The sequence below is a fragment of the Chanodichthys erythropterus genome, chromosome 5, assembly GCF_024489055.1.
Source record: "Chanodichthys erythropterus isolate Z2021 chromosome 5, ASM2448905v1, whole genome shotgun sequence".
Lineage (NCBI taxonomy): Eukaryota > Metazoa > Chordata > Actinopteri > Cypriniformes > Xenocyprididae > Chanodichthys > Chanodichthys erythropterus.
Genome location: NC_090225.1, coordinates 21,103,532 through 21,115,048, shown reverse-complemented (window position 1 = coordinate 21,115,048; position 11,517 = coordinate 21,103,532). Strand labels below are relative to the sequence as shown.

At 38.1% G+C, this 11,517-nt stretch overlaps 1 protein-coding gene across 1 annotated transcript; it reads left to right on the top strand.

Annotated features, from left to right (window-relative positions):
* The first annotated feature begins 335 nt into the window (after window positions 1–335).
* golga5 (golgin A5) lies at window positions 336–11,294 on the top strand. The gene is made up of 13 exons (XM_067386543.1): window positions 336–495; window positions 1,188–1,856; window positions 2,606–2,830; window positions 4,175–4,394; window positions 4,508–4,631; window positions 4,754–4,957; window positions 5,044–5,217; window positions 9,120–9,248; window positions 9,345–9,443; window positions 9,584–9,806; window positions 9,929–10,034; window positions 10,116–10,179; window positions 10,290–11,294. The coding sequence occupies exons 2-13, from the start codon at window positions 1,199–1,201 to the stop codon at window positions 10,368–10,370; spliced, it is 2,307 nt and encodes a 768-aa protein (XP_067242644.1). The 5' UTR covers window positions 336–495; window positions 1,188–1,198; the 3' UTR covers window positions 10,371–11,294.
* The last annotated feature ends 223 nt before the right edge of the window (window positions 11,295–11,517 follow it).

The following is an 11,517-nucleotide window of genomic DNA, read 5'->3' as shown; positions in this document are numbered from 1 at the left end:
TCCAGATAATTCTGATCCATATTAAACTTTTTGAACAACTGGCCCAATGTGGTCAAAATAGGGGTGCATTTTAAATTAATGTTTTTAAATTGAATGAATTAATATATCCATGTTCACAAAATGTGAGTTTTAATGATTTATTGGGGCCATGAAAAATTAAGTACATTAAGTATTATACATATAAAATGTAATATATATATTCTATTTCATTTTATTGCATTACAACATTACAGAAAGGGACTTTGGAATGACCTAATTGCAATCAGGCAGAGCAACAACATTCAACATTTTTCCAGTCAGGCAGTGTGCAGGGCGCACTGTTATGGGTCCTTCGTGTAGTTCCTGGTCCACGTCGGTCTGGATCAGAATGAGAAACTGGATAAAAACAGTCACCGTTAAGCTCTCAAGACAGCCGTAGACACAATTTCTCCTGAAATTCTCCAGAAAATGCCCCTGCGAGCTTTATTTACTTTCTGAGAGATCGGAGCCCTTCAGGTACAAGTACAAATGCTTGCAGCAAATCTAACCTTAAATGTTGTTATAGGGCAGAAGACCTGAGATGCTCAACACTGCTGTCAGTTTGTTTAGAGGATTTGCTCTACAAATTATCACGTAATTTACTCGATAACTAGGCGAAATGTTGAGGATAGTGATTTTAAAGTGACAGCTGACAGGTTTGTATAAATAACTTACACCGTGCTAAGTGGATTTGGACGCAAAACGTAAACAAATATTGTTTAGAAAGAAATGTCAAAAACTATAGATAAACAATTATTCCTTTGCTATGCTTGCTATGATCAATAGATGGATTCTGAAATAATTTATACATTTTAATACATATATATAATGTATGTATGTATGTTTGTGCACATATATAATATATTTCATGTTAGAGAATATTATCATTGATTTAAATGAGAAGAGTTTAAAAGCTCTGGATGTGGATCCAGAGTATACTCTAAGGGATGGGTTGTTTGCATTGAAGAAGTCAAACATTACATATCTCACTGATCATGTGATTCACGTTGGTATCTCAGATTCAAAAAACATTTTTTTTAAATACTTAAAAGCACTGAAATATGGGTGAGTCATTGAATGCAAGAAAGGATGACATAAATTATATAGCATGATAGGCTAGCAGGCCTGTCTTCACTTTAACATCTCTGCACACATGTTTTCTATTCCAGAGGATCTTAGGATGTCTTGGCTTGTTGATCTTGCCGGGAAGGCGGAGGACTTCCTGAATAAAGTGGACCAGGGTGCTGCCAGCGCTTTGACAAAAAACGCTCAGCAGTCCTCTCTGTCCTACAACAGCCCTGACACCAAAGACTCCATCCAGTACAACGCTGCAGCTTACAGCTCCACCAATGACCAACAGCACAGGGACTCCATCTCTGCCCCATCTCTCGGAAATTCAGCTTTCATCTCTACAGTTGCTGGAAACATAAAGAAACCCAAAGCCACGGTTTTGGCTGGTACAGCCAATGTCTCCAGCGCTATGACTTTGGGTTCTAGCAGCAAAGTATCGTCCAACTTTGTGCGACCCAAAAAGCCAGAAGTGAGTGACGATTTGCTCTTTGACTTCTTGAACAGTTCGGACCCACCGCAGAGTGAAAGAAAGGAGGTCAGGAGAGAATCGGCGTCTAAAGCTTTGGGTCCTACAGCGGGGTCAACTCAGACCCAGATGCCCTCTCACTCTGTGGCCAGCGATCTCCAGATGGGCCCTTCTGTCGCTGCTACCCCTTCCTCCACACAGGGCCTGTCCAGAAATTCCAGCCTCAGCTCTCTCTCAAACAGCTCACACAGCATTAAAAGTTTTAAAACGGAGGATGGCTCCACTCGAGATCAAAGCCAAGGTACAAAAGATACACCGTTCATCATGTGTTCTGACATTTGGTTCATTTCATTAGTCTGAGGGAGAGAATTTTGCCCTATTTAAATTTTTTGACCATTACAGGTTAATGGCAGAGGAGAGATGAGCTTAATTTAATGAAACTCAAAGATCTTCCTTCATTTGAAGTAAAAGAGATTTATCTGAACTGCCTTACAATGCTGCATCGATGTGGAAAATTATTTTATATTTGATATATTATATAATATTGCATAATACTAATGGTAACAATAATAAAAATAAGAATATTAATAATTAATATAACATTCAGGTAGCTCAGTTCCAAAAAGCAGTATAGTAGATAGTGGATACACCTAAAATGGCCATAATGAGATCTAAGTCTGCTTTTTAGGCTGCTTTTTATGTCCACTTTAAAGTACTATATTTGTCATGCCCAACAACTGAAAAATAGCTGATATTTATAGTTTTTTTTATTATTTTGTCTTACAAGTGCAATTAAATAATCTTTCATAGAGTTTGTATATACAGAATTTTGTCTTTTTTATTAAATGTTTGAATGTATTGAATCTGTATTTACCATAAAATAAAAATATTATTTAAATGTAGACTATTTGATCTATTTTGTCTAAATTAAACACTAAAAACAAAATATTTTAAATGCTACAAGAGAATTTAGGCACACACATTTAAAGTTTTGATCTCATGTAGTTTTTCCTCTTTGTGCCTTCTTTTGACTTTTTATCCTCTGTCCAGCTGTTGTTTTAGAGAGTTTGAACCCAGAGCTGGATGTTCCCGCAGAGGCCCAGCCAACACCGGAGATCCCTCATCAGGACCGCCATCAAGAGCTTCAGCAGCAGCAGGGCCAGGAACAGGTGATCTCCAGTCTTCGTCTCGAGAACCAACTTTTGCGCAATGAAGTCTCTTCTCTCAACCAGGAGATGGCCTCTCTAATCCAGAGAGCCAAAGACATGCAGGAGGGTGAGCCAGAGAGATTTCTGTTGAACTGTATGCTATCAATCAGTATTAGTTAGATATATACTATTATAGTGTTTATTAATATTTTGAATTAGCCTTTATTTTTGTATTTTCAGTTTTCATTTTCATTTTAGTTTTTGTAATTTAGTAATTTTGATATGTGCTTTTGTCATTTTTATTATTATTTTTTGAATATTTTTTTTATATTTCCTTTATTTTTATTTCAGTTTTAGTTGTAGTCATTTTAGTACTTTAAGTCACCGTGAAATCAAAATGGACAGTTGTTTTTTTTCAATGGAATATTGCAGTGTTTATTATAAATGATTTATCCACTGATGTTTACTGGCACGAGGACGGTACAACCTGTCAGTCGCATGAGATCTACCAATAGCAAACGATCATCCAATCATCCAACGATCCAATCAATTTTCACTTGGAAATTCATCACAATAGGGAAGAGAAGACTATCGCAATTTCATTTCATGCTGACTTTAATCTTATTGATTTCAGTTAGTTGCCAAGGCAACATTTCTATTATATATATAGTTTTTTTTTTTAATTTAAGTTTAATTTTTTTTAAGTCTTTCAAGTTTAAGTTTTTCATCGTATATTTATTTTATTTCAGTTAACAAAAATGATTTTAGTAGTTAAGGAACAATAACAACACTGATATTGAAATAATAAAATAATGCCTGAAATCAGATGCAAATCGGTGCTCGTTTACAAGAGTGACACTTGTGTAGTGTGTATCAATGGCATTATCTTACAGATATTTAGCATGCTAAGAGTGAGATATATTTAGCATGCTAAATATCTTGACCTGTCTGTGACTCAGAATGTGTTTTGACTGGAAATTCTATCAGCTATGACATACAAGGCAAAGTTCAGCTGGACAAGTCCTAGACCTGCAATAGAACATCAGCAAGCATGGCTTCTGCCAGCAACCATTCTCTCCTTCATATTCTTCTTCATTTTTTTTCCCATTGTAAATCTGCGTACAGTTTGGATCACAAGCTTCTTGCGGGCTTCTGTTCTTAACAGAAATGAGAAATAAAAACTCTTGTTTCATGCATGATTTTACGTTATTTCCTGTATCACTACTCGCATGTGTTGTGAAACATAGTTTGTAGACCAGACAGAGTCTTGCTATTCGTCCTATTGAAATGTTGTGTAATGTGTGAGCCTCTGTCGCCGATTCGTTGTGTAATGTGCACACAGCAGCAACTAAATGGTACCCCAGACAGTCATGTAGTGTGAGAAGAACAGCGATCTGATGACTTTGAAAATCATGCAGTTTGTACCCGTCATTAGGAAGCCATTAAATGATTATTTCCTCCGCTTGTGTAGAGGTGAACCTTTCCAGAGCTCGTGCTGACAAGTGGAACTCGGACCAGTCTCGCGTTGATCGCACGGTTCGAGAGCTGAGCGCGCAGGTCGATGACCTCACAGAAGCCCTGTCGGCAAAAGATGGTCAGCTGGCGGTCCTGAAAGTGCGACTGGACGAGGCTGATCAACTACTGAAGGCCCGAAGTTCAGCCCTTGAGGAAGCTCAGAGTGAGAGGGTCAGGTTGGTCTCTTCAACAACTCAAGGAAGCAGAACATCACTTCTGGTTTATCCCATATATTCTCTTCTGTGAATAAACAAACCTCTTATGCTATTTGCTGTTATTTGTGTTTTAGGATTCTTCAGGATCAGAGTGAGGGCAGCAGTCTTCAGTCTCAGGCTTTACAGACACTACAAGAAAGAGTAAGAGATGCAGACGCAGCAGTGAAGAGAGAACAGGAGAGCTACAGACAGATGCAGGTGAGTTGACAGGTGTAAATAGGGCTATAATGTTGCAGTCTGTTAGTCCAAAGACATTCTGTAGGATCTAGAGATAAACAGATGGACCTGGTAGATCAAAGTTACGTGCCATTTTCTCACAGAGTGAGTTTGCAGCACGACTGGCGAAGGTGGAGGCTGAGCGTCAGACGTTGGCGGAGTCATTAACAAACGCAGAGCGTCGGGTGACTGAAGAGAAACAGAGAGCTGAAGAACTACTGCAACAGGTCAAAAGCGCCAGATCTGCAGCAGAGTACACCAAACAGGAACTACAGGACTACAAAAACAAAGCATCACGCATATTACAGGTCTCATTCTCTCTTTATTTTCATGTCACCTTTTATCTCGGTTTGATAAGCGTATGAAGTATCATGAGTCTGTGCTGTTTCTCCAGTCTAAGGAGAAGCTGATCAGCAGTCTGAAGGAGGGCTCAGGTCTGGAGGTGCTGGAGGGGGCCGGGGCCGGGGCCGGAGTTGAACTCGAAGAGCTACGTCATGAGAAAGAGCTGCAAAGAGAAGAGATTCAAAAACTACAGGCCCAAGTACAGAGCTTGCGGACAGAGATACAGGTACACGCACACTAAACAAAATTCCAAAATATACACATTCTAATGAAGAGTTTATGGATATAAAGTCCACACACATGCAGATCAGGGCTGAGTGATGTGGTTTAAAAAAGTTTTTTTTTTTTTAGACTTTTGAAGGTATTTAGTGCATCTCCTTATTTTTGCGAGTTTGCTTTTAAATTACTTCAAAGGTTGAAGGACCAAAATTTATACCAAACACTAAATTTACACTATATTAACGCAACTAAAAATTTGATTTAATTATTTTTGTTTATATGCATCACTATAATAATATATGGTAATAAATAGCAATATTTACTTATTTATCATTTAGATTTTCTAAAATATTTTAAGATCAAAAATGCCAAACATTTATTTATTTTTTTAATTTATTTATCACATCAATAAAAGCATAGTTTAAAATCACAAATATTTACAATGTTGCTTAATTTTAATTGCCAGCAAAATCATTGGAAATATATGATCATCTTACAATTATCATTACAAATAGAAATGGAGCTGGAAAATTGTAGAAAATGTGTCTTGATTGTTCCACACTAGATGAACACAACTAAAAATCATATTCAATTATATTCATTTATATTTATCTCTGTAATAATACATAGTAATAAATAGCAATATTCACTTATATTTTACTAAAATATTTTCTAAAAAATACCAAACATTCATTCTTTCACTTAAAAAATTAATAAAATCAAAATATTTACAATGTTGCAGCAAAATCATATGAAATATACAGGTGTTGGTCATATAATTAGAATATCATCAAAAAGTTGATTTATTTCACTAATTCCATTCAAAAAGTGAAACTTGTATATTATATTCATTCATTACACACAGGCTGATATATTTCAAATGTTTATTTCTTTTCATTTTGATGATTATAACTGACAACTAATGAAAATCCCAAATTCAATATCTCAGAAAATTAGAATATTCCTTAAGACCAATACAAAGAAAGGATTTTTAGAAATCTTGGCCAACTGAAAAGTATGAACATGAAAAGTATGAGCATGTACAGCACTCAATACTTAGTTGGGGCTCCTTTTGCCTGAATTACTGCAGCAATGTGGCGTGGCATGGAGTCGATCAGTCTGTGGCACTGCTCAGGTGTTATGAGAGCCCAGGTTGCTCTGCTAGTGGCCTTCAGCTCTTCTGCATTGTTGGATCTGGCATATCGAATCTTCCTCTTCACAATTCCCCATAGATTTTCTATTGGGTTAAGGTCAGGAGAGTTTGCTGGCCAATTAAGAACAGGGATACCATGGTCCTTAAACCAGGTACTGGTAGATTTGGCACTGTGTACAGGTGCCAAGTCCTGTTGGAAAATGAAATCTGCATCTCCATAAAGTTGGTCAGCAGCAGGAAGCATGAAGTGCTCTAAAACTTCCTGGTATACGGCTGCGTTGACCTTGGACCTCAGAAAACACAGTGGACCAGCACCAGCAGATGACATGGCACCCCAAACCATCACTGACTGTGGAAATTTTACACTGGACCTCAAGCAACGTAGATTGTGTGCCTCTCCTCTCTTCCTCCAGACTCTGAGAGCCTGATTTCCAAAGGAAATGCAAAATTTACTTTCATCAGAGAACATAACTTTGGACCACTCAGCAGCAGTCCAGTCTTTTTGTCTTTAGCCCAGGTGAGACATTTCTGACGCTGTCTGTTGTTCAAGAGTGGCTTGACACAAGGAATGCGACAGCTGAAACCCATGTCTTGCATACGTCTGTGCGTAGTGGTTCTTGAAGCACTGACTCCAGCTGCAGTCCACTCTTTGTGAATCTCCCCCACATTTTTGAATGGATTTTGTTTCACAATCCTCTCCAGGGTGCGGTTATCCCTATTGCTTGTACACTTTTTTTTTTTCTACCACATCTTTTCCTTCCCTTCGCCTCTCTATTAATGTGCTTGGACACAGAGCTCTGTGAACAGCCAGCCTCTTTTGCAATGACCTTTTATGTGTTGCCCTCATTGTGCAAGGTGTCAATGGTCGTCTTTTGGACAACTGTCAAGTCAGCAGTCTTCCCCATGATTGTGTATCCTACAGAACTAGACTGAGACGTTATACGTCTAAATATACACACATATATACAAGAGTGAAAGTAAAGGCAGGAAAAGAGAGACAAGTAGCAAAACTTACTAACAGTCCTTGAGAGCCAGCACAGAAATCAGTTTCATTATCTAATAGAGAAACGGTAGAACTTGCATCAGTTTTACGCGTTGAGTTTCGGTTCAGTGCTGCTGCAGTTTCGTTGGCTTCTTCCATTTCTGCGGGAAGATTTGAACTTGACTTAAAAGTTAGTTTTGCTGGAGATGGTAGTCCCGAAAGATGAGTGCGATGGAAGCGCGGTCGCCGTGACGTCCGGGAAAGACGTGCGTGAGTGGGCGATGGATGATTCAGGGCAATCGGGAGAACACAGAAGAAAATCCTGGTGCTCCTCTTTTATGACAGACAAGCCAACACACCTCCTTGGGGTGGGATAGAATATGACATAGGTGCAAAGTTGGCGGGCAAACTTTCCTTTGTCTTGTCTTGTGGCTTGATTTGCATAATATATGGAGGCATCAGATAGGAGTGTATTTTCTTCACAGTACCATTAAACATAGAACAGTGCATTTTGTAGTTATGTGACCTACATAGGTGAATGAGACGTGGAAAGAGCTTTAAAAAGAGTCCAAACTTGACAGATAAGAAAAGCATATAAAAGAAGTTATGGTTTACAGACAAATTCATCATTAGAAATGACACTAGCACAACTACAATCCTAGCTAAGCTTATACAGTGGGAATAGCTATATGCAATTTGACAATACAACGGCGGTTATATTTTGGCACAGTCATATTTTGAGAATAACTGTACATACAATCTAAGCATGTTTGTGTGTGAGTCTCTGTGTGTGCGTATGTGATGTGCATTGGGGTTTGGCTGGAATGTCTGGTCTGGCACTTAGTCCACATGAGGGGACCTTTGATGTCCCAAGAGCTGGGAAATGGGATTCTGTTTAAGCTCAGCGGGTCCACAAAAGTGCCAAAGTCACAATCACTCTGAGACCGTCCGGAACCGATTCGTGATTTACATGCAGAGTTCAGGAGGCTAAAAGCATTCTGGAAATTCCAAAGTTTATTGACTGTTCTGATACTTGTACATATGCTACAGGCAAATACTTAACCTATGAATGGATCATTATTACAGTGATTATTATGTTTCTAATATGTTATATGTTTGGCAGCGGTTCTTTAACGGTTCCCTTAAAGATGGAGTGTGTAGCTTTTCATTTCTTAAACAACTATGTAGGAAGACACATCATGGCCATATTCCAGGATGACAATGTCAAGATTCACCAGGGTTAAAACTGTGAATGAATGGTTCAGAGAGCATGAAGAATCATTTTCACACATGAATTGGCATCATTTTTTGGTCAAGATCTTGTATTGACAATGCAAGAGATGAGCACTCTGTAAAATCACTTCCACCACATCCTTCCACTGAGGTTAAGGTCAGTGGCAATTCATGTGTGAAAATGATTCTTCATGCTCCCTCCCAACAGTTCTTTCACAATGTGAGCCTGATGAATCTTGACATTGTCATCCTGGAATATGGCCATGATACATCTTAATACATGGTTGTTTAAGAAATGAAAAGCTACACACTCCATCTTTTAGGGTTAAAAGGACCGTTGCCAAACATATAACATGCTAGGAAAATAATAATCACTGTAATAATGATCCATCAATAGATTCTTAAGTATTTGCCTATTAAAATCCAAACAGTGACTTTTTTTTTGGGCCGGGCAGTGTATAATGAATGTTTGATAGGTAATGCTCTAATGTAGATTCAAACACTCTAGATATTTGATTTTTCCCACTTCTGTTTTCTCTAGGATCTGGAAACCCAGGCACTCACTGAGGCAGAGAACTGGAGAGAACAGCTGGCTGAAGTACAGGAACAACATGCACAGCAGATCAGAGCCAAACAGGACACAGAGGCAGAACTGGAAAGGTCCAAACAGGTACTTGAGATGGCACCATTCATGTTTTTAGAGAGGGTGAGTGATGGTTGAGTAATATGCTGAATATTGAGTGAATGTTGATTAATTTTAATGCAGGAACTGCAGTACATTGAGGAAGAGCATCATCGTACTAAAATCACCCTTCAGGGTCGCGTCAAAGACCGTGAAGATGAGATCCAGAAGCTTAGAAACCAGGTACCCCACATACACATGCATGGTGGACACAAATTTATGAGGATGGAATAGCAATTGAGGTTTTACAGTAAGCATGTTTAAAAGAAACCTCTGTGCAGTTTTCTGAATTTTAATGGGAAATTTCACAATTCTCCTGCTAGCTGACCAATAAGGCTCTGAGCAACAGCAGTCAGGCGGAGCTGGAGGGCCGTTTGCACCAGCTGACAGAGACACTGATTCAGAAGCAGACCATGTTAGAGGCCCTGGGCACAGAGAAAAACTCCCTGGTCTTTCAGCTGGAGAGACTGGAACAGCAGCTGAAGAGCCTGCAGGGTGGTCAGAACAGCAGCTCACACATCAACATGGCTACCATGGAGGGACCAGGTCAGTGCACTGCATGATAGGTCTGGATTTATGGGACTTTTTCTAATCAAACCACTCAACGCAAGCTTGTTTGAATGGAACTATTTAATTTTTGAAAGCCAAACATGATCGTGTGTGTACAGGTACTAGGCAGAGGAACACACCAATCCTGTTTAGTGATGCAGACGGACCGGGTACAGGAGTGTACGGGAGGGTCCGTAAAGCGGCCAGCACCATCGACCGCTTCAGGTAACGGCGTCCCTGGAAATTTGAAAGATGTATTTTACAGTGTTCCAACAGCATTAAAAATGTTTTTTTCTTTTCCTCTAGTATACGGTTAGGAATCTTTCTCAGACGTTACCCCATGGCCAGGGTCTTTGTTATTATTTATATGGTGAGTTCACAGCGTGTCAAGGAAGTAAAGATTAAGAAGTCAAACTTATGGGAAAAATGTAATGTTTTATGTGTTTACCATGTTTGTTGACTGTATGTTTTTCATTGCAGGCACTACTACACCTCTGGGTAATGATTGTCCTTTTGACATACACACCAGAGATGCACCCCAGTCATCCTGATGGGAGATAAAGGACTTTCTATCTACAATAAAACAAAATAATCTATTTGTGATTAGTGAAAGTTAATTAAAGGTTAAACTTAGGGAGATTTCGGGCTGCTGTACAGTGGCTCAATATGCATTCATATACAATTTGCACAGACATGCTGTTGGCCGTTTCTCTCTCTCTCTTTCTCTGTTACACTTGCATTTTCCCTCATTCCACCTCATTTATTTGGCCCATTTTCAGTAAGTATGGTGTGAGTGTTAAGAGCAGTATAAAGTGAAATATTTAAGGTGTAATTTAAAGGTGTGGTTTTATTCGATTTAAGAATCTCTTTTCTTTTAATCCTCTATTTCACACAAATGTAATCATGATTATTTTTGTTACAGGAAATAACAGATTGTATTCCTCATACTGTAAAGCAGATTTATCTTAATAAATATTAACACAGACATAATCTTTATTCTCTCAGCTGTTTTTGTGACTCTTTATATAGTAGTACAGATGGGCACAGGAGGGGAGATAATGAGGAAAATGTAGAAGTTGCAAAAATATATTATAAATTAACACATACATGTATTTTAATATATAATTAATTATACACTACTGTTAAAAAAAGTTTGGGGTCAGTAAGATTTTTGAAGGTTTTTGAAAAAGTCTCTCATGCTCACAGAACCTGCATTTATTTAAAATAATTGTTTTCTTTTTAAATATATTTTAAAATGTAATTCAAAGCTGAATTTCACCCTCATTCCTCCTGTCTTCAGTGTCACATGATCCCTCAGAAACCAAATCAACACTGAACTAACTTCAGCTGAACAATGACACTGTTTTCTTTTAGAGCTGCTGTACAGCCAAAATGAAATCTGTTTGCATCATTTTCCTGTTATCACTGTAAATCTGCTTTGAAACAATCTGTATTGTATAAAGCGCTATAGAAATAAAGGTGACTTGACAGAAATCATTCTAATATGCTGATTTGGTGCTCAAGAAACATTTATTATTATCAATATTAAAAACAGTTGTGCTGCTTAATATTTTTGTGGAAGCCTTGACACTTTTTTAGGATTCTTTGAAGAATAGCAGCTTTAAAAACAAAATTTATTTGAAATAGAAATCTTTAAACTGTGTAAGCTGTCACTTTTGATCATTTTAATGCATCCTTAATTAAAAAC